The sequence below is a fragment of the Sebastes umbrosus genome, chromosome 20 (genome assembly GCF_015220745.1).
Source record: "Sebastes umbrosus isolate fSebUmb1 chromosome 20, fSebUmb1.pri, whole genome shotgun sequence".
Lineage (NCBI taxonomy): Eukaryota > Metazoa > Chordata > Actinopteri > Perciformes > Sebastidae > Sebastes > Sebastes umbrosus.
The window spans coordinates 19,261,071-19,288,278 of NC_051288.1; the positions used below are offsets into that span (position 1 = coordinate 19,261,071).

Here is a 27,208-nt window from a genome sequence, read left to right on the forward strand (position 1 = left end):
ATTAACAACACAAAACAATGACAAATATTGTCCAGAAACCCTCACAGGTACTGCATTTAGCATAAAAAAATATGCTGAAATCATAACATGGCAAACTCAAGCCCAACAGGCAACAACAGCTGTCAGTGTGGAGAGTGGTATCGATCTTCTCATCTAACTCTTGGCAAGAGTGTGAATTAGCAGATATCCCAAAATGGTGAACACATTTTCTTAAAGAATAAAACCAGCTCATATACAGAATCATATCATGCAAATCCACTAACCAATCATTTCTACTTCTCCCTCTCAGATTGAGAAAAATCTGTGTTTTGCCTCAGCTGAGTTTGAAGACTTCGTTCTCCAGTTTCTGGACAGGTAGAGGCAAATTAAAAAGTCAAACTGTCACTTAGTAAAGCCTCGTTGTCAGCGCCTGAATATGAATGTATCTCTTTCTGTTTGAAATGCACCGGTCTGCATCGCTGGCTCTGCCGGCCACGAATAACAGCCTTTTTGGTTCGGGAAAAATAAAATGCTGTTGACATTTTCATCGCTGACAAGTGGATAAGTGTGTGCTTGTGTGTACGTGTGTGTGTATCTGCAGGTGTTTTGCTCTGATAGACAGCAGCACCCTGGAACAGACGAGAGATGAGATGGAGACGGATACCCAGACTCAACTGGAGAGCCTGGTGGAGCTGGGCCTGTCCTCCACTGTTAGCACCATCCTAACACAATGCTCCACAGAAATATACAAGGTAACACATACACACACACACACACACACACACACCCTCTCTCTTTTAAAATAATTAATTCACTAATCACAAACTCTGTCCTCGGGCTCTAATTAGACACTTTTAATACAGATCGCTAACCTTAAAGGCCCTGAAAACTAATTTCTTAGAGCTTCTCACTATCAGCACCTCATGAATATAAAAAAAATCTACCAAAGTTGGAACAGTTTTGGTTATTTAACTGGATAGATTTCTTTATTTGGGTTTTTTGTCTGTGCCTTTTTCACCGGTTTGCAGTGGGCGTGTCTCAGTTGGAAAAAGATGATGTCACTGACACTGTGCACCAATCAGCATTCAGCTACTGTCAAATCAAAACGTGATGACAGTTAGGGTTTTATCAAAGATGCTCTATAACAAAGATGACACATTACAAGCTGCACCAATGGTATGAAATGGTATACACTTCCTGTCTCCTAAGTGGGCGTGGTCATGGCGAGTTGGCCCTCCCCTCAGCCCACCTCGTTTGGAAATGTTGTGAATTTTGTGTGGATGGATGAAAGCAGATTTGATTATAATTTGCATAATGTGTTTTTGTTTTATTTTGCAAACATTACATTCGTAATTCTCGTGAGAGTGTGTTGCTGAGACAGAGAAATGTCTCAAACAAAGTTAATTTTCTCCTGATTTGTCCGTCTGAGAAATTAAATTTTAGTGTCATGTGACTCGTGAAAAATGGGTCCAATATGTATTTTGGTGACTACGGGGAGAAAGAATCGACCATAATCTGTGTTCACGTTCACTTCTCCCATTGGAGTTAATAGACTCAGGACACACAACTAGTCTAGGAAACCCACGTGACATAGATACAGGAAACTGACTGTCAGTGCGCCGTCTCTGGTTATATGTTTATGTTGCCAATCAAATCTGATCAATACACAGCCACATAGTTCTGATGAAGAAGTGTAGCTGAGTTTTAATGTGTTATAATTCTCAATATATAATACCTAAAGAGGTTTTTCAAACTTATAATAGAGGAAAAAAACAAGTTTTCAGGGGCTTTAAAGGTAAATATCCATTCATAATACAAATGTAAACAAAAGGGTAACCATTCATTTACACTACATTCATTTGGTTGATGCATTTGTCCAACACAATTCACATTAAGTTAATTCAACCTCAATAGAAAACCCACCGCCAACAATCAAAAGACAAGATTGAAACCTGCTATCACTCTCAACTTGATTGACAAATCTTTTTACTCCCTTTTTAAAACTATAAAAAACAAATAGCTCTAAGCTATTAATGATTAATGATGCAGTTATCTTTATAGGTCAAACCCGTGTTGTCTTTGTTTTAGATGGCGTTGCAGAAGGTGTATAACTTCGCCACCTCCAACATCTTTGAGACTTGTGTGTCAGGCAGGATGGTGGCTGACATGTGCAGAGCTGCAGCGAAGGTTTGTTGCTCATCAGCTTTTTATCTTTGTTTCTTTGCCTCAAATATTGAACACTAAGTAGGTTTGTGAATTTCACTCAGTAGAACACAAGAAATATGTTGATGTGTTGAAGATTTTGATGTAGTTGCAGGAAAATACAACCTTATAAGCTCATATATGGTACAAAATCATTTTTTCATTCAACACCTCCACTTACATGTCATACTGTAGTTACATCCTTGATAATCGTGTGTTATTTTTCTTTATTTTCACTGTTACTTTACGTTCATCACTTCTTACCTGTGTCATTTTCTGCATGCTTGTGTTTCTGCTTGCTTGGGCATCTAAATGTGTGTGTGTGTGTGTGCGTGTGTTTTTGCAGTGCCATCCTGCTGAGTCTCTCCGTCTGTTCGTCCCTCACTGCTGCAGCGTCATTTTCCACATTACTGACAGTCAGTACCACACTCTGTGTGTGTGTGTGTGTGTAGAAGAGTCTAGTGTGTGTGTGTGTGTGTAGAGTAGATACAACTGTATTTGTGTTTGCATGAAGACTGTTCAAGGCCTCTCGAATAATGATTTCATTCACACGTTTATTCACCGCTAAACGGAACCTGCAGTTTGCAAAACAAATCTTTGTCAGGTTTTTAACACATTATTAGACCTCAGAATAATTGAGATATCTTATAAAAACAGTGTGAAGTCATTAACGTGTTCAAAATATTTTTAAAAAAGTGTTTGTTAATCAGTGATAATTGTTTGTTAAACATTTTTCTGCCTAGCAAAAGTGCTCTTTTGGCAGTTGGCATATAAATGGAAGAAAAATGTTCAAAAGAGTTGAAATTTAAGAACATTTACATTTACAATTACATGTTGCGATCAAGGAATATCATTTGTGTAGCCATATACTGTGTTTTTTAAATGTTATTTTAATGAAAACAATCAAATTTGTAATTAAATTATCAAAGATAGATTAATAACACTATGAGCACAGTCATGCTTGCAACTCTGTGAGGCTACACACCACTTAGGAACAGCTGTGTTTGGAGCTAAATGCTAACTTTTGCACGTTAATATGCTCACAATTACAATACTAACATGTTGATGTGATTATGTTTATCAGGTATAATGTTTATCATGTTCACAATCTTAGTTTAGCGTAATAGCATGCTAACGTTTTCTAATAAGCGCTAAAGACAAAGTACAGCTGAGGCTGATGGGAATGTAGTTTTCCAGGTATTTGATCATGAACAACTAATTACATTTTTGACATTATATATTTATTTATTTATTTATTTATTTATTTATTTATTTATTTATTTATTTATTTATCTTTTTATTTATTTATTTATGTATTTATTTATTCATTTATTCATTTATTTATCTTTTATTTATTTATTTATTTATATAGCACCTTTCAAAACACAGTTACAAAGTGCTTTAGAATAATAACAGAACACATTTAAAACACAAGGATAACAAAAGGTACTAAAAGCCAATAACTAAACACATAAAAACCCATAAGGTAAAACAACTAAAATGTCATAAAACATGAATAAAATCACAGAAAAGCAATTCTAAAAAAGCGACTTTTAATAATAATAATAATAATAATAATAATACATTTAATTTATATAGCGCTTTTCTAAAAACTCAAAGACACTTTACATAGATAAAAAGATCATAAAACAAGGACATAATAAAAAATATATAAAACACACAATATTAATCACACATTAAAAGCAGTTCTAAAGCAGTTTTTAAAAGTGATGCGATAATAGTGGCTCTAAATGAAAATCAATAAAGTATTAAAATTATTACAATTCATTCAGAGGGGAAACATGAATGTCAGTAAAAAAAAATTCATTGAAATCCATCCAATAGTTGCAGAGATATTTGAGTCTGGACCAAAGTGGTTACTGACCGGGCAGACTGACATTGCAGCCCATAGAGCCATGCAGCTAGCGTGACTAAAACCTGAAATGACCCCTAAAATTCAGCCAAAGGAGCTCAGTCTGTCAGGGGAGCAGTACAGTACATTATTCATCTTCCTCGTGTGTGTGTGTGTAGACGAGGAGCTGCAGGGTGAAGACGAGCTGGATAAGGAGCTGTTGTGGAATCTCCAGCTGCTGTCCGAGGTGAGCCGAGGATCTATCACTTCCCAAAGGCTTCAACACTCTAAAAAATATTAATCCTGCTAATTTATTTTATCTAGCGTCCTGAAATGTTATTTAATCTCCAAAATGATTGAAACGTCTGCCAGAAGGGTCGGAGTAATCTGCTTGATTCCATTACAGAGAGTCAGGTATCATTTCCTCACTTACTACTGAAGTGATTTGTCTATTCTAACTTAATTCAAGGTCTCATCAAGTGCTTCCACAAACCTTCAGAATCAAATTAAACTCTTAAAATGAGTATAACAGAGAGACGTTTTCCACTTGTTTTAACAAATAAGAATATGATTGTGACATTGTATGAGGAAAAAAATTATGAATAATGCCTTTTTTTGCAGCATGCACTCTGTATGGTCATAAATATCAAGGAGCTTTGTCGTTAACCAGAACATATTGATACCCTTTCTGTTTTGTTTTATTACTCCTGGGAGCGTAATGCGAGTGGGAGCGAGCCAGATGCTGTGATTTACTGGAGAACCTCAATATTTAAGACACAACTCTCCATTGAATTGCCTGTGTTTGTGTGTGTGTGCATTTACTCCTGTGTGTGTGTGTTGTTTTTAGGTAACCCGTGTGGATGGCGAACAGCTGTTAAAATACCAGGGGGACCTGGAGCGGATCCTGTGTGTGTGTGTGCGTCTGCGCTGCAAACGGGCGTACACACTGGCGTGCAGTCTGCTGGAGCACACACTCCGGTCGCTGTCCCTCATCTATCCCACCGAGTACCGCAGCACCTCTGGGGGCTTCGATACTGACCTCCCGATACGGGTAAACACACACACGTGCAAACATCTGCAATGCTGCACAGAGGAAAGATTACCTTCACCACCATTATTTAATCTTACTAAAGCTAAATCCAGTCCCTCGACTCTTAACTGCGTAGTTTCAACTGTGGCTTATTTGCTAACCTCCTCGGGTGCAAATTGGCTCTTATCACAGCTATTACAGTATCTAGTCTGGTACAGGAAACAATCAGGTTTTCTTGGAAACACAAACTGCCACCAGAACAACCTTTACAACTGCTCTTTCTCGCAGTTTAATTAAATGGGGTGTTACAGGTTCGGTAATTGCAATGCAATTTCCGTCTCCGGGAAGAGAATTAAAAAGCATTTATCAAAATTGAAATTAAATGACTGCACCACTAGACCATACACTAATGCTAATACTGCTCTCTTTGTCTCTCAGTTTTGATTTAAAGTTGCTTTCTTTGCACGACAACTAGAGTTATGTAAATAAATAATGTAAATTAGGGGGGTCAAAGTTAACGCGTTAACGCAAATTCACTTTAACGCAACCAATTTCTTTAACGCATTAATGCAACTTGCGATTTTTAGGTTGTAGCTGGCTCAGTTTCAAAGCTAGAGGGAAGGCCCTGACATCATATGAAACTAAAAAAACTAATGAATCTATTGGTACCAACCATGTCATACTAGCTTGTTGCAAAGAAGGATAAATAACGCTACAAACTTACACTAAATTTTGGTGAGGAAAAACTGTTATGGCCATTTTCAAAGGGGTCCCTTGACCTCTGACCTCAAGATGTGGCAGCTGCCAATTCTCTGGTGCTTGCTGTTGTTTCCCTTTTCCCTGGTGTTTTTTTGGTTGAGTTGCTGAGTGATTAGAGGGTTATTCAGTTCACCTGTTGCGCAGGGTGTGGGGACTGGCTCTTAAATGATAGTTGAGAGCAGCTTGGTGCATTCCCCTTTTGGCCAATCAGGGTGTAACGACGCCCTTTCTGTAGGGCTTAAAAGAGGAGGGAAACTGCACACCCAGTGTCATTCTGATCTCTCCTTCACTCAATGCAACATGTGTTATCAGCTTTACCAGAAACTCTGGTCTGTTTTGGGCCCTTTTGGGATTCTGTGATTTTTGTGTTTTGTTTGTTGAGAGTGTTGACTCTCCTAGTTGGGGAAACAAGTTAAGTGCCAACCAATTGGGTTACCTGCACTGGGACGTTTAGGTACTATTTGTGCAACAGCTGGCTTGCCTTACAATAGCCTAACGCCTGCAGGCTGTATTTTTGTATTCTATTCATTTGTTGATTTTCAATGAAACCCTTTATACCCATTTCTTTTAGTGTATTTTATTTGGGAAAACTTTAAAGGAGGGTAAAAGGAAAAACACAAACCAATATTTCAGTTTCCTTAATTGTTTGTTAATATAGAGGCATTTGTTCATTATTGAAGAGGCATTTGTTCATTATTATTATTAAGAAGGCATTTTATTTTATATTATTATGTGGATGGGAACTGTTTTTCAGTCTTCTGACTGAACAACTAAAGTCTGGGGAACTCAGTACCGCCACAAAGATATGTGAATGGAAATGGGTTCTATGGGTACCCACGAGTCTCCCCTTTACAGACATGCACACTTTATGATAATCACATTATCCAGACTTCTATAACGCTACATATTTGATTGAATCACATGGTTATCATTAGGTTTCTCTCCATATGTGACAGCGCGTTTCTTTCCATGGCCTTGGCGATGATGCGATGCCGGTCTGGTCTATAGTGTAAAAGTCGCACAAGTAGAGAAAAGTCTGCTAAATCACTCAGTTATGTCCGTTAGACCGTTTGCTTACACTAGCCATTATAAGCTACCGCTCATACCACACTAAGTGAGTGTATGGAATTGAGAAAATGTACATTTTCTTGCTTTTAATATTTTTTTTATAGAACGAATATGCAAAATTCTTCTCTGTGAAAGTTGCATAATCTCGCTTAAAGGCTGCTAAATGCAAGTTCAAAGAGGACTTCTCTCATGTCTGTTTTACTTTGTGGCAGCAGGAGAGAGACTGAGCAGCTAGCCCTGCAGTATTTCCGAGAAAAGCAATAACATTTTGTCATGTTTTTGTCCGTGAGTGCAGAGGAAAGCGTGTTTCTGTTTTGATGTCAAGGTGGCGGTAATTACAGCTACATTCCTCTGATGCTTTCAAATACTGACCTCTTCTCATCTGCAGCTCACGGTCACTGATTCTCTACTTTGTTTTCTTTCTGTTTTGTTTTTCATTTTGAGTAATTTTGCTAGTTGGATTCATCTGCTAGTCTGTCATCTGTAAATCAGTTTGTTTTCCTCTGTCCATTATTTAGTGTTCTTAACCTTTACATGTGTTTCAAGTAGATGCCACAGACCTGTGGTTTTGAGGCGGACTGGTTGTGCTGGTTTGCTTGCCAGTCGTTCCAGTGGAAACTCTCTCTTTCTCTAAAGCTTTCTGGCAAAACCTTTTTCTCTCTCTGTGTGTCCAGGACTGGGGCAGAGCTGGAGATGTGGCAGACTTGGGTGTGTGTTGGCACGTGCCCAATCAGGAGGAAGAGAACTTTGTTTTCCAGCTGTTGTCCCGCCTCCTGCACCCTGAGCTGCAGCGAATCAAGGGCCACGTCTCTGGAGATCAGCCAATGAGCAGGTATGCTGTAATCAGGCTCACGCACGAAACAAAACAAAGAAAACTGCATGAAAGACGCCTTATATTACTGATAAATGAGATTCGTCTGCGTCCAAAAAAAATGAAACCTGAAGATTAACATCTGTTTTGAATAACCGTCTCTCGATGGAGCCTAATCAAGAGGGTTGAAAAGGGGGAATTTAGCTGCTCAAAAATGTTGAAACACCATTGCCAAGTGAATCCACAACAAACACTGCCATTAAAGGAGTGTAACATGTGTTCTGATTCACAGGGAGGAGCTGTTGCAGAGTCTTGCTATTGTGCAGCACTGCCTCCTTGGAGCAGGAAGCATGCTGCCCCCTCTGGATGGACCACACGTATCTGACCTGTGAGTCCTGCAGCTACACACACATATATATATAAAAACACACATTTTCCTGCAGGCTCGTCACGTTTCGCTCCTTACGTTTTGTTTCTCCCCAGCGTGCCCTCCATGGTAAACCTGGGGGAGATCAAGCTGCATATAGGCGTCGACTACGGTAAGAAAGCACAAGCGAGCAGCCCCACACATGCACAAGTAGGCGCTCTCTGAGCAGTTTCAGTGGGTGATAAGGACGCTCATCCTGCATTCTGTGTCCATACGGGACGCCCGTGTGTCTCCTCCCCTCCAGATGATTCACGGGAGAACTACAGAGAGTCCATCTGCCAAACTATGAGACTGCTGCTACGTGAGTGAAGACTTTAACGCCACCACACACTCCAGCTCTAAACTCTTCACTTTGTCTGGAGCGTGATTGTGATGCACAATTAATCTGTATCCTCTTTTATCCAGATCACATCTTGGAGCACTCGGAAGATGACACAAAGTCACTCTTCGTCATCATTAAGGTGATGTTTCTATTATTCATGTGTTATTATTCTGTTCTGCGGCAGGCCCGCAAAGGTCTCACAGCGCCGTTTTTCTGTCTGTCTGACTACAGATCATCAGTGACCTCATGTTTTTCCGAGGCACTCACAAGAAGGAGTTTGACTCGCGCTGGAAAAGCTTCACTCTTGTCAAGAAGTCCATGGAAAACAGGGTGAGTTGGGGAAAGCGGAACAAGGCTGCTGATTGTTGTCAGTTGTCAATGAGTCACTTTCGGGGTGATTTAAGTATGTTGTCTTTCCCTCTGCAGCTTCATGGGAAAAAGCAGCATATTAGAGCACTGCTCATTGACCGGGTTCTACTCCAGCATGAGGTTAGTTTGACAACACGCACACTTAGTGCACTGTCACAGATGTAGCCACATACATATGAAATTAAATGTTTTTCTCAGTATGAAGTTGGTGGGTTTATTATTAGGATACTTGAATATTGTTTTTTATTTTTATTTATTTATTTATTTTAGGGCTGTCAATCCATTCAAATATTTAATCGTGATTAATCGCAAATTAATTGCACATTTTATATCTGTTCAAAATGTACCTTAAAGCGAGATTTGTCAAGTATTTAACACTCTTATCAACATGGGAGTGGGCAAATATGCTGATTTATGCAAATGTATGTATATATTTATGATTGGAAATCAATAACCAACACAAAACAATGACAAATATTGTCCAGAAACCCTCACAGGTACTGCATTTAGCATAAAAACATATGCTCAAATCATAACATGGCAAACTGCAGCCCAACAGGCAACAACAGCTGTCAGTGCGTCAGTGTGGTGACTTGACTATGACTTGCCCCAAACTGCATGTGATTGTCATAAAGTGTGCATGTCTGTAAAGAGGAGACTCGTGGGTACCCATAGAACCCATTTTCATTCATATATCTTGAGGTCAGAGGTCAAGGGACCCCTTTGAAAATGGCCATGACAGTTTAATGTGTTATTATTGCGTTAACTTTGACAGCCTTAATTTATTTTATTTTATTTTATTTTATTTTATTTATTTTATTTATTTTATTTATTTTATTTATTTTATTTTATTTATTATTATTTTATTTATTTATTTTTTCAGCATTTGTATTTCTGTTTTTATTTATTTATTAAGCGCCAATTTACTGTGTAAATTGAGTACTTTGTGACTATACAATAAATGTGAAAATCAATAAAATATTAGAATAATAATACTTGAATATTGTATTTCTGTGTGAATAGATGAGGAAGCTGGTGGTTGAGGGCAGTGAATACAAAGTGGTTCATCAGGAGCTGCTCTGTGATCTGCTGCTGCTTTCTACCAGCACTTATAGCCAGGTAACACTGACACCAGCAATTCAATCATAACATCTGCTGGTTCACATTTTCCTGATGGTATTAACATAAATATCTCTGGTGAAATAGCAATTAATTGAGGATGTATGCATGTACATCTGTGTTTGTGTCCTTGCAGGTGCGTAGCAGGGCCCAACATGTGCTGACGGCCGCACTGGGAACCTTTAGCTTCTCCTACAGAGACCTGATCCCCAGAATCCTACAACTGCTCTCACCACAGTACACCACTGGCACACAGCAGCAGTTTAAGGTACCACACACACACACACACAAACATACAGCACATGGTGACAAACACAGCTGTCGCTCTGAACTTCTTACTCATACTGGTCACTGTCCGTGGTGCTGAAACTTGAAGTTAGTCCAAAACTGTGGCTACACTGGACTCCTGTACTGGTAACCTGTGATCTTCAGCATTGATTTTAAAGTTTTACTGCTTGTTTTTAAAGCAGGTAGGCCTTGCCCCGTCCTGCATTGTTGCCTTTTCCTCTCCTTATCCAGTTTTTGTTGACTATCCCCAGTGCTAGACTGGAGACAGAGGGTGATAGCGTAGGGCACATTCACTGCCAGGGCACCAAAACTCTGGAAAAAGTCTTCAATTGGAAATTAGGCGAGCAACATCAGTATCCTCTTTTAACATTCTCCCAAAGGCTTATTTCTACAAATTAGCTTTTAATTAGTTTGACGCTTAACTTGTATTTTGATTAGGGCTGTCAAAGTTAACGGGGTAATAACATGTTAACGCAAATTCATTTTAATGCCTCTAATTTCCTTAACGCGTAACGCAACTTGCGATTTTTAGGTTGTAGCGGGCTCAGTTTTAAAGCTAGAGTGAAGATACTGGTGTGATGTGAAACTATAAAACCTCAGGAATCAATTGGTACCAACCCACGAGTCTCCCCTTTACAGACATGCCCGCTTTATGATAATCACATGCAGTTTGGGGCACATCAGTTTGCGATGTTATGATTTGGGCATATTTTTTATGCTAAATGCAGTACCTGTGAGGGTTTCTGGATGATATTTGTCATTGTTTTGTGTTGTTAATTGATTTCCAATAATAAATATATACATATATTTGCATAAAGCAAACATATTTGCCCACTCCCATGTCGATAAAAGTATTAAATACTTGACAGATCTCCCTTTAAGCTACATTTTGAACAGATAAAAAAAATTGCGATTAATCGCGATTCAATATTTTAATCAATAGAAAGCCCTAATTTTAATTTATTTAATTTACTGTACCAAATTATGTATTTGTTCTCGTAAATTGACTATTTATCGTGTACATTTTATGCAATCTTGTGAGTATGTTCATCATTTTATCTATTTATCTACGTTTTATTTATCCATGCAGCACCTTCTGAACTTGTTTTTGAAATGTGCAATAAAAATAAAGCTTGTTATTGCTATTATAGATGACATCAAGGACATTGAAGTTCAAGTCAATGTTCTAGGTTCTGCTGATGTAAATGATAGAAACCTAAATGCTTCAATAAACACCTGACCAGTATTTTACACATTATCTGAGCTGTGCAGATACTCAGGATGTGTCCTTCAAATTCAGACAAAAGGCCACATTTCTCTGACGCAGACTGTGAAGGATCCAGCATCTAATTCAGCCACAGCACTTGACTGTGAATTTTTCTGTGCTGCAGATGTTTATACCGCCGTATACAGTATAATCTGCCCCTGTGTGTGTGGGTTTCAGGGCGCTCTGTACTGCCTGCTGGGTCTGCACAGTGGTGTTTGTGTGGCCAGTACGAGGGACTGGGACTGCGTCGGGGAGGTGTGGCCCGCTCTGGTCCGCTGTGGCCTGTCGCCCTCCATGACCCTGGAGAAGTCGTCCATCGGCGGACTGCTCGACGAAGTCACTGACCGGATCCACCGCCAGCACGACACCATAGGGATCTATTTCACTGTGAGCAACATGTTCATTAGCAGTCAACAAATCACCCTCATCTGATCTTTTTAATTGCTCCTATTTGTTCTCCTACACTTCTAGGTGTCTGAGGCATGTGTAGAGATAGCCAATCAGATCACGCAGTCTGAAAATCCCACGTCTTGTTTGGAGGCGCCGTCCGTAGAGGAGCTGAAAGAGGGGCTTCAACGTCAGCGAATCAGGAACGTGGTTGCTCCGAGGTAAGAAAAGCTGGAGCTATTTGTTCATTCATTCAGTTTGAATACCATCTTAGTTTTCTCTCAAGGTTACAGAAGAACTAGAGCACCATCTTAGTTAGCTTTATTATTATTATCTTTACTATAATCATAATTTCTATTAGTAGGAGAAGTATTACTGACTTATTTTTCTTTTGTACAGGAAATATGAGAAGCTGGTTAATGATCTCTTGGACTGCCTTGAAGACAGTAACCTGTAAGTATTATATGTACTGTATATGCATTTATGCTATATACATGTTTATAGAAAATGTCACAATACACAATGTGAGTGTTATATATTCCATATTTAAAGAGGATCTATTGTGCTTTTTTCCTTCCCTTTAGTGTGTTATATAGTTTTTTGTGCATGTAAAAGGTCTGCAAAGTTATAAAGCCCAAAGTCCACACCAAAGGGAGTTACTCTCCCCCACAGTAACACTGCTGCTGAACTGCCTTGCTTGAAGTCACGCCTTTTTTTCCGTAACATGGTGATGTCACCAAGTAACACACTTTGCCTAGCAGCTAGTTTGGCCAACTTCAAACAAAGCTAGTTAGAGCGGAGCTGGAGTGGAGTCCGAAGAGTTTGGTTCAGTTGACCAATCACAACAGAGTGGGCCAGCTGACCAATCAGAGCACACTGAGCTTTTTGGGAGGGGGACTTAAAGAGACAGGCGCTAAAACAGAGCGTTTCAGACAGTTGATGAAAAGAGGTGCTGCAGCACAGCCGATATGAGAAAAGTAAAGTGTATTATGAACATTAAAGCATGTACATATGTTCTAGTAGAAACCCAAAATGCAAGTATGAACCTGAAAATGAGCATAACAGGTCCTCTTTAAAAGGGCTCCAAGTATCAACAATCAGTATCAGTGTATATATATCACAAAATATACAGTTTTTGTAGCCAAGACTCAAAAGATTTTTTTTTTTTTTAATTACCAAAAAGACTTGTCTGCTTGTGTTTCAGGCCCTGGAAGTTTGAGCACATGGCCACCGACTTGTTAGCTCTCCAGCTGAGAGAAGATCACCCACTTCCCCCCGACGCCGTCCTCTACTTCACACAGAGCCTCACACATGACTCCATCAGCATACGCAAGGTGTGTGTGTGTGTGTGTGCTGTCTATTTATCTGAGCTTGTGGTTGTGTGGATACAAGGAAGTTACTGGTAAAGTATGTGGTAATAAGGATGGAGATGGGGTACTTCATCACATGTAACATGTAGTTCATCAACATCACCAAAGCAGAAATATTTAAATTCAGTTCAAACATTGAGACTGCGTGGTGATTCAGACATGGAGTTAATGTCTATTTGTCTTAAACACAGATGCTGTGTCTCAATTTGATACCACATGATAACCATATACAGTACATACTATATACTAATCTCTATAGTATACTCTTTTTGCAGTTTACAAACAAGAATCAAAATAGGCTACGTTCCAAATTGCATACTTTTTATTTTTACTTTTAGTACATACTGCAGCTGCCCTTACTAAGAACATACTATTGTATGCAGTATGCACACAATTGGGACACACTACTTCTTCATAACATTGCGCCTTGATTGAACTTTGACCCTGTTGCTCAAATAGCCGCTATGCAGAGGATTGTGGGTCAGAATAGCCAGAAAAGCATGCTGGCTTGCGTACTGCAAAATGCGACTGGATGTAGTAGGACATCCTGGTATTTTTTGGCATACTGCATTTGACATGCTATGTATTGGGTCATACTAAATCTTTTTCTGCCATACTAAATAGTGTGGTAGTACTGGAACGCACAGATACTTGTTCCTGTTTTGAACTAACAGGAAATGAAAGGTGCACCCTGGACGTCAGTCAGACTGTGACTTTAGAGATTGTCACCTCCAATTAAACTTCACAAAGAGAAAGGATTATGTCTTACAAAGGCATCTCATTGAACTTTTTTTTCCAGCTGTGAGTAGACCCTCCATTTACTTTGTGCATGGCATTGTGGGACAAAAATATGAGTAGCTAAAAATGAAGAACAGTACGATTAAAAGTAGCAGCAGCATATTAGGAAATCAGCAGCAGTGCCATAGAATAATGTAAAACTGAGACTGACCACAATCACTGGTAGGACAAATACCAGAATAGGCAGCACCAGGAGCTGCTAACTTTGTGCGTGATTCTCCTCTACTCCTCTGTAATCTTTCTCTCTCTTAGGTGGCGATCTCAGCAGTGGCCGGCATCCTGAAACAGCTGAAACGACCGAGAAAGAAAGTGACTGTGAAGCCATCAGATATCAGTGAGTATAAGCACACAATAACAATCATATACAAGTCTTTAGTTCTTGTAGGAAAATTAATCACGATTAATTGCATGATTGTCCATAGTTAAACCTGATTAATCGCAAATTAATCACACATTTTTTTATCTGTTCAAAATGTCAGGATTTGTCAAGTATTTAATACTCTTATCAACATGGTAGTGGGCAAATATGCTTGCTTTATGCAAATATATGTATATATTTATAATTGGAAATTGATTAACAACACAAAACAATTACAAATATTGTCCAGAAACCCTCACAGGTACTGCATTTAGCATAAAAAATATTCTCAAATGATAAAATGGCAAACTGTAGCCCAACAGGCAACGACAGCTGTCAGTGTGTCAGTGTGCTGACTTGACTATGACTTGCCCCAAAACTGCATTTGACATAAAGTGTGCATGTCTGTAAAGTGGAGACTCGTGGGTACCCATAGAACCCATTTTCATTCACATATCTTGAGGTCACAGGTTAAGGGACCCCTTTGAAAATGGCCATGACAGTTTTTCCTTGCCAAAGTTAGCGCAAGTTTGGAGCGTTATTTAACATTATTACAGAAATGGTAGCATGACATCTTCACTCTAGCTTTAAAACCGAGCCCGCTAAAACCTAAAAGTTGCATTAATGCATTAAAGAAATGAGTGCCGTTAAATCGAATTTGTGTTATTATCACGTAAACTTTGACAGCTCTGAGGAAAATGCAGCAATTTTAGTTTTAATGCCTTCTCTCAATCCAGCAATTTCAACATTAGCAGTCCTTATTTTAAATGAAATAATACATCATAATGTGCAGGACTAATCGTGTGGTCATTTCCCAATTGAGTAAGCAATAAGACCAGAATATAAATCTACATTTGCTTTCTATTAAAAGATAAATTGCTTTAGATTAGAAAATCTTTCCTACTGATCTTTTTTTCCCATCTAGAAACAGTCGCCACAAACACACACTCACCTACAAATGAGACGTGTGTTCGTGACATTTCTTTGTGTTTGCGTTCAGGTGGTATAGAGGATCCAGAGGGCTTGTGTGTGGGGGATCGCGAGGGGAACCGCTGGCTGCAGTACGACAGCAGCAACCTCCCTCTAAGTGAGGAGCAGTGGGATTCTCAGCCGTATGTGGAGAAAACCCACTGGGGCTACTACTCATGGCCGAGGTGAAGAAGAGAATGAGTGTTGAGGTGGTTGGCTGATTAACTGCTTGGTTGGATGGAGCTAAATAGCTGATTGACTTAACTGCCTGGTTGATTTGATGCTCGGCTTTGTGGCTAACTTTACGGGATGACTGATCTGGGCGGCTGGATAACTAGCAGGCTGTTGAACTGACTTCCTGTCACGGCCTGGCCTAGATAAGGCTCGCTGAACGACTTACTGCCTGGCCCAGATAGAAGAATTGATGTATAGACGGAGGGCTGGCTAACTGACTTTATAATCATTCATTTATCCTCGCTGCTCATTTAAAGACAGCATGTGTCTGTCCATATTTTTCTCAGTTTGTTGTTATCTATAAATCTTCTTTGTCTCCCGCTCCTTTCAGAGAAATGATGATCCATGCAGCTTCTGAAAAGCCAAAAGACGACCTGACGTATGAGGACATGAGCGAGGTGCTCACAACGCACCACACACACAAAATCTCCCACCGATGCCAAAGTATTTCTATTATTACATTTGGTGTTTGTCTGTGTGTCACTCAGGGCGAGAAGATCGTCTATGAATATTTCTCGGACCCAGAGTTTATTGACCAGCTCGTAGAGTTTCTCTCTCTGGAGGATCGGAAAGGAAACGACAGCTTCAATCCCCGACGCTTCTGTCTCTTCAAGGTGCAATTTAAACTCGCAGCCTCAATCGATCTGGCAAACCTTCTCACAGAGAAGTGACACAGCAGACCACCGCTGGCCAAGGCTGAATTGAACTGAATTTGTGTCATCAGCTGCTGTGATTCATTGTTCTCCGTCAGACAGCTGACAGTTCGCTTGCGTCAAACGAATGACTGTAATCTGTCTTTCTTTGGTTTTTGCTCTTGGTTCCCTCCAACGTCGAACAAACCTTCACGCTCACGTTTGATTGACAGGGGCTGTTTTGTAACTATGGAGACGTGTTCCTGCCGTTACTATGGCCTCACCTGGAGCAGCTTGCCAGCGACCCCCATGAGAGCTCGCAGCGCTGTGTGTGTGAGATTACTGCAGGACTAATCAGAGGCAGCAAACTCTGGAGTTTCAGCAAGGTACCGGACACACACACACACACAGCAGCAAATACACACACTGCACTACTTTTTTGATAAGAAAAGTCAATATTAATAAAAACTTTCATTATTGTGTGTGTGTGTGTTCAGGTGGACAGGTTATGGCAACTTTTGTGCCCTTTGATCAGGACAGCATTAACCAACATCACAGTGGAAACCTACACAGACTGGGGCACCTGCATCGCTACTGCCTGTGTGAGTAGCTCACACGCATACAAATATAACCACACACAGCACAGCTCAGAGCTCAGGAAAGAAGACGGGGAATTTATATGAATGTTTTCTAGAAATGTTGAAAATTTGATTTTTAAAAATCAATAAAGCAAACATAAGGGTGAAAATTGGATTTTGAAAAGACAATTTGCAGCACAAGCGCTCTTTGCTTTACAATTTTTCGTTATTTTTGTATCACTAGCATGGCTCTATTTGATCCACACTGAAATATCTCAGCAACTACCATAGACTGTATATAAGAAATGGACGTCATCCATCAGTTTGTAGACTACGGTTTTGAGGCATTTGAGTTCGGCATTTTGGCCGTCGCCATTTTTGCAACCAGAAGTGGCACGAGAGGGTGGAGCTAAGTACAACCGAACGCTGAATACGAAATTTTTAGGCGACCAACAATGTTACAATTAACTTTCATGAACTGAAAACACACTGTGAAACGGTTAAAGTTGTAAGACGATAACATGGACAACACCCAAACCGGACAACGCCGTGGTCGCGACCTGTCAATCACAAGGTAGCTCCGCCCTAATGCATACCCTGCTTTATGGTCTATCTGACTCTAAATGGGACCATAATTTACTAAATGAACATCATGTTGTATTGAAGAAGACTTGAAACTAGCGACTGAGACCATAAACTCATGTTTACAATGTTTACTGAGGTAATAAATCAAGTGAGAAGTAGGCTCATTTTCTCATAGACTTCTATACAATCAGACTTCTTTTTGCAACCAGAGGAGTCGCCCCCTGCTGGCTGTTAGAAAGAATGCAGGTTTAAGGCACTTTAGCATTGGCTTCACTTTTCAGACCCGGAGCTTGCTGATATTCATGTTTCCCAGACGATGAATCCTAATGACCTTGGTGATCCCCTGACTTTTCCACATTTGTAGTTTTGAGTGAAATGACCTGACAAATAATGGATGGCTTGCCATGAAATGTGTATAGACATTCTTGTTCCCCTCAAGATAAATTGTAATATCTTTGGTGACCCTTTCATTTTCCATCTAGCGCCATCATCTGGTAAAAATTTTAATTTCTCCAGTATTTTACTCTATAACCAAATACATGCACAACGAATGACACTCATTAGGTCTTAACGATTTAAAAAAAATATCTGATTGTGATTATTTTGACTGATATTGCAATTGCAACATGATTGGCGACATTAGGGGGCATTTTTAGGTAATTATTCTCATTGCGCCTCCTGCGATTTAAAAATTGCAGTAGGCCATATCGCGATTTTGAAAAGCCTATTTTTCACTTAGTTGACTTATTATTTTCTGATTCTTAAATTATTATTTTCAGTTTTCAGTCGCAGTTTGGTTAGTTTTAGGCACCAAAGCTACTTGGTTAGGTTAAGGAAAAATATACATACAGTACATATACACATATAGTATGTAATGTGTACCTGCGTTGGGTGCAAATACTATTGTTGGTTACTGGCACCTGGGTGCTAATAGCATCTGCCTTAATTTAATAGATGACACTAATTGATTAATTGTTGCAGCTCTAGAAACATTCCTAGAAACACCCACAGTTTTGAACCAGGGACTACTTTTCTCTGTTTCCATTGGAAGTATGGGAAAATATGTGCAGCACCTCAGTGGATATATACACCTGAAAATAATAGCTCCAAAAATAAGCCTATTTTGTGTTGGCTGCTGCCCAACAGGAGGGCCGGGACCCCAGGAAACTCCACTGGCTGTTTGAGCTGCTGATGGAGAGCCCGCTGAGCGGAGAGGGCGGCTCATTCAGGGACGCCAGGTATGTGTGTGTGTCCATGTGCATGAAATAACTACACGCACAGAGTATGTGTTCATGTCTTGAGGTTTCTGATTTCTGGCTGCAGTAGTAACCTGAGCTGACGTACGCTGAGCTGACGTGCCGCAATAACACAACATCCCCCTCCTCTCTCTCTCTTTGTCTCTGTCAGTTTGCTGTATGTGCTTCAGGGAGGTCTGGCCCAGCAGCAGTGGAGAGTTTCCGAACTGCTGCACCGGCTGCTGACTTACCTGGAGCCCAAACTCACTCAGGTGTATAAGAATGTCAGGGAGCGCATTGGAAGGTACCAAATTAACTTCTGGGTGACATCATTGTGGTTAAATAGGTTAATCTGATTACTTTGTGTGCACTGCACATCTAAGCCTCTTTATTTATCTCCATGTTTGTCTCAACTGTTCCTTTCCTCTTCTCCCTCTCTCTCTCTCTCCCGTCTCTCTCCAGTGTCCTGACCTATATCTTCATGATAGACGTGGCCCTGCCCCACACCCGGCCCACCTCCTCCCCCCACGTGGCAGAGTTCGTCACCCGGGTCCTAGAGCGGCTCAAGCCCCTCACGTCAGAGCCGGAGATCCACAACCACGTCCACGAGGAGAACACCCAGGAGACAGACGAGTGCACCCAGGCTGTCAAACTGCTCAAGACGGGTCAGAATGTGGATGCAAGCGTGTAATCTGTGTGGTGGATGGACATGGCGTGGACAGTGACTGTGGGAAATATATATATATATATATATATATAAGTGATGAAGTAGACTGACACACTGAAGCTAGATGAAACAAGCTAAAAGCTGTGATCCCTTATTGATTTCCCCTTTTAAATCTACTTTAAGTGTAGATGAAGAGGAATTTCAAGGGTGTGTGTTCAAAAAAACTCAATATTTGGGAGGTTGTCTCTAATATTAACATTTGTACGGGCCACATAGTGCAGTAATTTGTACTAGATTTTATTATTGATTTGGTTTTCCTCTCAGTTTACAGTATCCAATAGCAGTTAGATGAATGAAGTCCACTTCGGTTTTCTTTTTTATTATGTTTCATTTAAAGAGTCAGTTCCCCCAGATTATAAAAACATATTTTTTTTTATATATCACTTACCTTAAGTCATATTTAGCTATGCAGATGGTTTTTATTTGCCTCTGAGTTTTCTGCCTCCACCCAGATACAATTGAGATGGACTTTAATTGTTGGTGCTTGCAGCATTGAAATATTACATTTACAAAATTCAATAGCTGCATCTCTTTCCAATAAGACGTGTCAGCAGAATATCCTGCTATATATAGCCCTGCTATATGAAAACCTGGGCACGTAAAATCTGTAATACTGTAAGCAAGGCTGTGGCTACCATTGAGGACACAATTTGGTGGTTTAAGTAACCCGCTGGGAATAAAAAAAAAGTAAAAAAAAAAAATAATAATAACATGATACGTTTAATTATTATTATTATTTTTATTTATTTATTTTAATTAAATTTAACTACTTTTAGCTTAACAAAAAAAAGTTAATACATCCTACGAGTTTGTTTTTTTTCCTGGCAGCGTTTAGACTAAAATTAACAAAAAACATTAAGCAAAAGTTAACTGAATGAATAAAATATTAAAAGTGTGTCATTATTATAGCATTTTATTAGACTTTATTTATTTAGTTTTATTCTACTACTTAAGGTCAAGCAGTAGATGTGTTTCTAAAAGATAGAAATATATTTCAAAATTAAATTCTTCATAGTTTTGGGGCAGATATTTCATTTTAGATTAAGATTTATTATTTTGTGTTTACTAGTAGGGCTGCAATTAGGATAAGATAAGATATACGTGCTTGGGCAATATTGCTGCACACAATCAGCTTAAAACAATACATAGCTAACAATACATTACAGTAGTACACCAAGACACAGTAGAAAAACCTGTCAAATATTGCACATTCCCTGAGAAAACTATATATAAATAAATAGGCATTAAAAGTTTAACAATTATTTTCATTGTCGATTAACCTGTCGATTATTTTCTCAATCAATTTATTAATTGAATGATCTATAAAATGTCAGAAAATGGTGAAAAATGTGGATCAAAGCTCAAGATGACGTCCTCAAATGTCTTGTTTTGTCCACATCTCAAAGATATTCAGTTTACTGTCATAGAGGAGTAAAGAAACCAGAAAATATTCACAATTAAGAAGCTGGAATCAGAGAATTTTGACCTTTTTTTTCCTTAAAAAATGACTCAAATCGATAAATCGATTATCAAAATAGTTGTCGATTGATTTAATAATTGACAACAAATGAATTAATCGATGTAGCTCTATTTATTAACTGAGGTTTGAATAGTGGTATACTGTACCTGTTAACCAAAGACTGAATTTAGATCTCATTTCTCTTCTTCTGCATTGTTGCTCTTCCAGTTTCTGTTACCGCCCTAATCTCCATTATATAGATAAATATCTGGTTATGAAATTATCCAAATCATTAGATACTAAATCATGATAGATTGTGTTTTATTACTAGAGCAATGCAGTAAGGTCACAGCGCCAAGTCTGTTGTTTTTATTATTTGGCAGCAACCCAAAATCTCCTCCGTGTGTGTTTATGTGTGTTTGTGTGTTTGCAGTGTTGAAATGGTTGATGGCGAGCGCCGGGCGGACCTTTACAACTCCTGTTCAGCAGCAACTACAGCTCCTGCCTCTACTCTTCAAGGTAAGAATACTCACACACACACATACACACACACATACACTGGTCCCAGCGCAGCATTATTACCCACTCAATCTTACTTGCCCATTAAACTCAATTTCTCTCTTCATTTACTCAAAATGGTGCGTAGCTGTGTGTCTTCCTACCTCCCTCCATCTCTCCCTCTGTTTCTCTCTCCCTGCAGATTGCCCCGGTGGAGATTGATGAGAGCTATGATGAGATGAAGCAGGATGCTCGCACGTGTCTCTCTCTCATGTCCCAGGGCCTGCTGTATCCTGAGCACATCCCTCTGGTTCTGGCAGCGCTGGAAGAGGTAATATGCACAACACTTCTCACACACACACACACACACACACACACACAGACACTGCCCCACCTGCCTGCTGTCAGTGTTCAGAGCTTAATGCTGCCCAAGGTGTTGTTAGACTAAAAACAACCTGTACTATTTTATTTTGCTTACTTTGTGATGCAGTTACAGTATTTCTGCTGTGAGTTTTGTATGTGAGTGGCAACCCCTGTTGAGAAATTCACTCAAATCCTCTCAGAATATCAAAACCATGGTGTCTGCAGTTTCATATTTGATGGTAGACGGGTATGAGAAACATCGCAACATTTTTTGGTTTCACCTTGACACCCAAACCTACATTTTTTATCTTGTGGGAATCTCATGTTGTGCGCACAAATTATTCAAAGGAATAGGTTGACATTTTGGGAACTTTCTTGCTGAGAGTTAGAATTAAAGGGACAGTGTGTAGGATTTGGTGGCATCTGGTGGTGTGGTTGCAGATTGCAACCAACTGAGTACCCCTCGGCTCACTCCTCCCTTTCCAAGACTGTGGTAACGTGAGCCGCTGAGCGTAGAACCTTCGTAATGCCGTTGGCCTTCGCTCAGGAGCCATCCTTATCTCAACATTACTTAAAGAACAACTAAAGTCAGACAGCGGCTGGCGGTACCACGGTTTTGCACTCTGCGGCTCACGTTACTGCAGTTTCACAAGCATGTCGAACTACAGCGGCCTTCAGGTAACGTAAAAATGCGAGTAGGCTCATGGCGGAGCAACACAGCGGAAGCAAGAGGACCAGCTCCCTATAGATATAAACGGCTCATTCTAAGCTAACGAAAACACAACGATTCTTAGTTTCAGATATTTATATCTGCAACTGCAAGCAATTGATCTTCCGGAGGTTGTGGCGGGCTCAGTTTTAAAGCTAGAGTGAAGATACTGACATCATATGAAACTAAGAAACCCATGTCATACATGCATGCCCATTTTCAAAGGAGTCACTTGACCTCTGACCTCTGACCTCAAGATATGTGAATGAAAATGGGTTCTATGGGTCTCCCCTTTACAGACATGCACACTTTATGATAATTGCATGCAGTTTTGGGGCAAGTCATAGTCAAGTCAGCACACTGACACACTGACAGCTGTTGTTGCCTGTTGGGCTGCAGTTTGCCATGTTATGATTTGAGCATATTTTTTATGCTAAACCTGTGAGGGTTTCTGGACAATATTCGTCATTGTTTTGTGTTGTTAATTTCCAATAATAAATATAAACATGCATTTGCATAAAGCAGCATATTTGCCAACTCCCATGTTGATAAGAGTATTAAATACTTGAAAAATCTCCCTTTAAGGTACATTTTGAACAGATAAAAAATGATTAATTTACAATTAATCGCTATTAATCACATGATTGTCCATGATTAATCATGATTAATTAAATTAATTATTAAATGATTGAATGCCCTAACGAAAATACATGTCAGTGTTTATTATGGATGGTCTACCAGCAGACGTTGACCTGGCATGTTTTAATTGTGTTTTTTTTATTTCGCCGATGAGCTCACTGTATAGTCCTCTGCACAGACCTCCCTGGATAGTGAGTACAGAGTAGTGAATGATTTCAGACACAGCATTTTAGTCTTGTTCTGCTAGAACTGAAAGATTTTCATTATATGACAGTTGGCAATAAAACTTAATAAACTGCTAGTGAAGCATTTGAAGTGATACAAATTAATCATCTTGTTCTTGCAGGATAACTTGTGCACACATCGTATGAATCTAGTGCACACAACATAACATTTTGTGTGCACAAGATACATAAATCTTAAAGGACTTAAGGGGCTCTATACAAACCCCAACCCATCTCTCTCTTTATCTCACTCCCTTTCTCTCTCTCTCCCCTCCCTCCCTCTAGATGGCAGGCAACAGATCGTGGCACGCACGCTTCTCAGTGCTGACCTACGTCCAGATCATGGTTTTCTACAACTTGTTTACCCTGCTCAGTGTGCCTGCCGAGGTGCTCCGCATCCGAAAGCTGGTGATGCAGCTGCTGCTTGATGAACAGCTCGAGGTAATGTATGCACAAAAAGGCAGCAAACGCTGGTTTAAAACAGCCATCGCCCCTCTGCAAGGTGTAATTGTCACAGGATTATAAATGGCCACTTATTGTCCCCTTGTTTCTCCTCACTAAATCTTAATCCCTCTTTTCTATTCACGGTTATTGCTTAAAAATAACCCTCCACCTCTCTGCTCAGCTGTTAATTTATGTTCCTGTTTTGGTGCCTTTCTGTGGTTACAGGGATGTTGATGGTCCTCCATAGAAATTGTGTATGAAAATAAATAATTAAAAATTAAATAATAATAAAAACATAACAAATAAATAAATACATTTAAAAATGTATAAAAAATAAATACATAAATAAATAAATGGGTAAATTGCAGAACAGAACAGTAAATAAATAAGGAAATTAATACAAAGATAAATAAATAAAGAAGCAAATTAAAACCGAAATATCAATTTATGTCACATTTTATCAATTAATTAAAGGCTACATTTATTTTTAATATTATTTTTTCTACATTTAATGACTTATTTATTCATTTATTGAGTCATTTATTTATTTTTGATTTTGGCAGGTTCCGTCCTCCATAGTCTTGCACTCCTTTGTAGCTGATTGTAATTTAAAGTGATCTGAAAATAACGTCATAAATCAATCGAATGTCCAAAATAAAATTTGGCAAAGCAAATTTGTTTTGACTGTTAATTATTAATGTGTATTTATTGAATGCAATAAAATCAACTTTACTGCTCGTGCACAGAATATAGAAGTGTTCTTCTAATATTGAGTTATGTCATCTTTTGTACAGTCCCTGTCCCACTTGTCTGCGTTCTCCTTTAACTTGTCTCTTTTCTATTGATCGGGGTGTGCAGGTAAAAATCAATAAGCTTCACCCGGGTTGTCTAACTTACAAAAACAGTTGCTTCTCGCCATATTTTGTAAGTGTGTAAGTGCACATCTGGTGAATGTGTTGTCTTCGTATCGCTGTCTATTTCAATGCATCAACCGTCACTCAGTGCTTATTCATAATTTATGCAAAGTGATGCAGGAAGGCAGTGATGTTCTGCAAGTGAATTTTACCTCAGCTCAACTCAGCATCTATCCCTCCTCCTCCTCCTCCTGTTTCTCCTCCTCTTCCTCTGCTCATCTCTGTACCTCGATTCCCCCCCTCCCCGATCTCATTGTACTCGCCTCTTTTAATAAATTGTGCATGCGTTTCTCGCCCTAAAACTGCCTCGTGCTTTCCTCCGCATCCTTTATTTGTCGGGTCTGATCTTCACAGGTCTCTTTTTCTTTCTCCCTCGCCCTCCCTCCTTCCTCCTTCTCCCTGTAGGTGAGGGACATGGCAGGCACCACCCTCAGTGGTTTACTGCAGTGCCAGTTCTTCCCTCTGGACTCCAGTCTGCAGACACAGCTCCAGACGCTGAGTCAGACTCGCCTCCCCAAGGCCAGAGGCGAGCTGGCCTCCACAGGTACACACATTTACGTGCACGTCACAATCACCCAGTGAGGCAATCGCGGTAATGCTTGCCCTATTACCCTTTCTTATCCCAGGGGGGGATTGTGAACCTTGAAATTCTGAGGCTCATCTTAACTCCCTATTTGTGTGCGTGTGTGTTCGCAGACTTAGTGCGGCGCCATGCCGGAGTGCTCGGCCTCAGTGCGTGCATCCTGTCGAGCCCCTACGACGTCCCAGACTGGATGCCTCAGATACTGATGGACCTGAGCGACCGTCTCAACGACCCACAGCCTATAGAGGTACACACCCACACATTAGCACACACACATATGCAAACATCTAGTGACAACACAGTGTGTGCTGAAAGAATACAATTTCATTGTCCAATTGAGGAGAAAATTGTGTCTTTGGCCGTACTTCAGGCATGAAGAAGACATACAATGTAATCCGTAGTGCAGAGTTTGAATAATACATTACAGTGACGGGGAGCCAGTGATGATGATAATTTACTGCTTCTCCTGTTGCAAAGTGAAAGAGATGAGAGAGAAAATACAATGGAATACAGTTAAAGAATGTATTTGCGAGTAGATGAATTACAGAGCCTGTTACAAAAGCTTCCGAAGTGAGTAATTGTTCTATATAAAGGTGGTAGACGTGGGAGCTTTTGTGCTTGATAATAAGAATATGTCTGTATAATCTGTAGTAGTTTTGGTTGTAAGGACCATAGACTGTACTGTATATAAGACGTGGACGTAGTCACCGTGACGTCACCCATTGGTTTGTGGACTGCCGTTTTGAAGCGTCGAGTTCGGCTTTTTGACCATCGCATTTTTGATAACAGAAGTGACACGAGAGGGTGGAACTAAGTGCAACCGAACGCTGAATAAGACATTTTTAGGCGACCAAAAAGGTTACAATGAATGGCTCAGATATTATGTTTTATTGAATATTATGCAACCATTCAAGATGAGTTTTTGCTATGCTCAGAAGCAGCAATGAAAAGTATTCCACATCTCAATAGTAGAGAGGGTTGCTGACGATAAAAACTGACCCTGAAATATAGTTTTCATTGCTGTTAACTATTCAGACAGAACTTTTTGAATAAGAGAGTCTAAAGCCATGATAGCAGCTCTGTGGCGCACGGCTTTGTGCTAAATGCTAAGGTCACCATGGTTACGTAATCACAATGGCAACGCTAACATGCTGATGTTAAGCTCATTTACCTTGTTCACAATCTTAGTTGCATGGATAGACTGTATAGAAGAAGTGGACGTAGTCACTGTGATGACACCCATTGGTTTGTGTACTCCTTTTTTGAAGTCTTTAGTTCTGCATTTTGGCTGTTGCCATCTTGTTTTTTTGCAACCAGATGTGACACGAGAGGGTGGAGCTAAGTACAACCGAACTTTGAATAAGACATTTTCAGGCGACCAAAATGTTATAATTAACTTTCATGAACTGTGAAAGGGTTAAAGTTGACGAAAGATGAAAATACAGACAACTCCCAGAACCGGACAGCGGCGTGGTAGCGACCTGTCGATCACAAGGTAGCCACGCCCTAAAGCATACCCTGCTTTATGGTCTATTTGACTCTAAATGGGACCATAATTTACTAAATGAACATCATGCTGTATTGAACAAGACTTGAAACTAGCGATTGAGACCATAAACTCAACTCGTTTGCAATGTTTACTGAGGTAATAAATGAAGTGAGAAGTAGGCTCATTTTCTCATAGACTTCTATACAATCAGACTTCTTTTTGCAACCAGAGGAGTTGCCCCCTGCTGGCTATTAGAAATAATACAAGTTTAAGGCACTTCAGCATTGGCTTCACTTTTCAGACACGGAGGTTGCCCACTGGTCAGGCCACAGGCACCTCCTTCCTTCCTAAAAATCTCATCTTATCATTTTGTTTGAAGGCTGTGATGTAAAATCAATGTACTCGATGTTTAAGTCATGAACACATCCTCGGTTATACTGATCATCACTTTAATTCCCTGTTTTTCTGTCCTCGTTGACCCACGCTAACTTTTCCCCCTGAACTTGTTTCACTTTAAATA

The 27,208-nt window shown here is 39.7% G+C and overlaps 1 protein-coding gene across 1 annotated transcript in view; it reads left to right on the forward strand.

Annotated features, from left to right (window-relative positions):
- The window catches only part of LOC119478904 (proteasome activator complex subunit 4B-like), a 46,082-nt gene that overhangs the window by 15,513 nt on the left and 3,361 nt on the right, over positions 1-27,208 (forward strand). Inside the window, exons 14-46 of the mRNA XM_037753942.1 lie at positions 290-354; positions 581-731; positions 2,068-2,166; positions 2,528-2,597; positions 4,213-4,280; positions 4,881-5,084; positions 7,565-7,722; positions 7,994-8,089; positions 8,185-8,240; positions 8,373-8,429; positions 8,534-8,589; positions 8,682-8,780; positions 8,877-8,939; positions 9,843-9,938; positions 10,075-10,206; positions 11,671-11,880; positions 11,965-12,101; positions 12,280-12,333; positions 13,085-13,214; positions 14,301-14,382; positions 15,407-15,560; positions 15,941-16,007; positions 16,098-16,223; positions 16,475-16,627; positions 16,739-16,843; positions 18,551-18,642; positions 18,812-18,943; positions 19,102-19,304; positions 21,259-21,344; positions 21,526-21,654; positions 23,544-23,699; positions 25,022-25,160; positions 25,313-25,446. Coding sequence (XP_037609870.1) covers positions 290-354; positions 581-731; positions 2,068-2,166; positions 2,528-2,597; positions 4,213-4,280; positions 4,881-5,084; positions 7,565-7,722; positions 7,994-8,089; positions 8,185-8,240; positions 8,373-8,429; positions 8,534-8,589; positions 8,682-8,780; positions 8,877-8,939; positions 9,843-9,938; positions 10,075-10,206; positions 11,671-11,880; positions 11,965-12,101; positions 12,280-12,333; positions 13,085-13,214; positions 14,301-14,382; positions 15,407-15,560; positions 15,941-16,007; positions 16,098-16,223; positions 16,475-16,627; positions 16,739-16,843; positions 18,551-18,642; positions 18,812-18,943; positions 19,102-19,304; positions 21,259-21,344; positions 21,526-21,654; positions 23,544-23,699; positions 25,022-25,160; positions 25,313-25,446 — 3,759 coding nt within the window. The remainder of the gene's footprint in view (positions 1-289; positions 355-580; positions 732-2,067; positions 2,167-2,527; positions 2,598-4,212; positions 4,281-4,880; positions 5,085-7,564; positions 7,723-7,993; positions 8,090-8,184; positions 8,241-8,372; positions 8,430-8,533; positions 8,590-8,681; positions 8,781-8,876; positions 8,940-9,842; positions 9,939-10,074; positions 10,207-11,670; positions 11,881-11,964; positions 12,102-12,279; positions 12,334-13,084; positions 13,215-14,300; positions 14,383-15,406; positions 15,561-15,940; positions 16,008-16,097; positions 16,224-16,474; positions 16,628-16,738; positions 16,844-18,550; positions 18,643-18,811; positions 18,944-19,101; positions 19,305-21,258; positions 21,345-21,525; positions 21,655-23,543; positions 23,700-25,021; positions 25,161-25,312; positions 25,447-27,208) is intronic.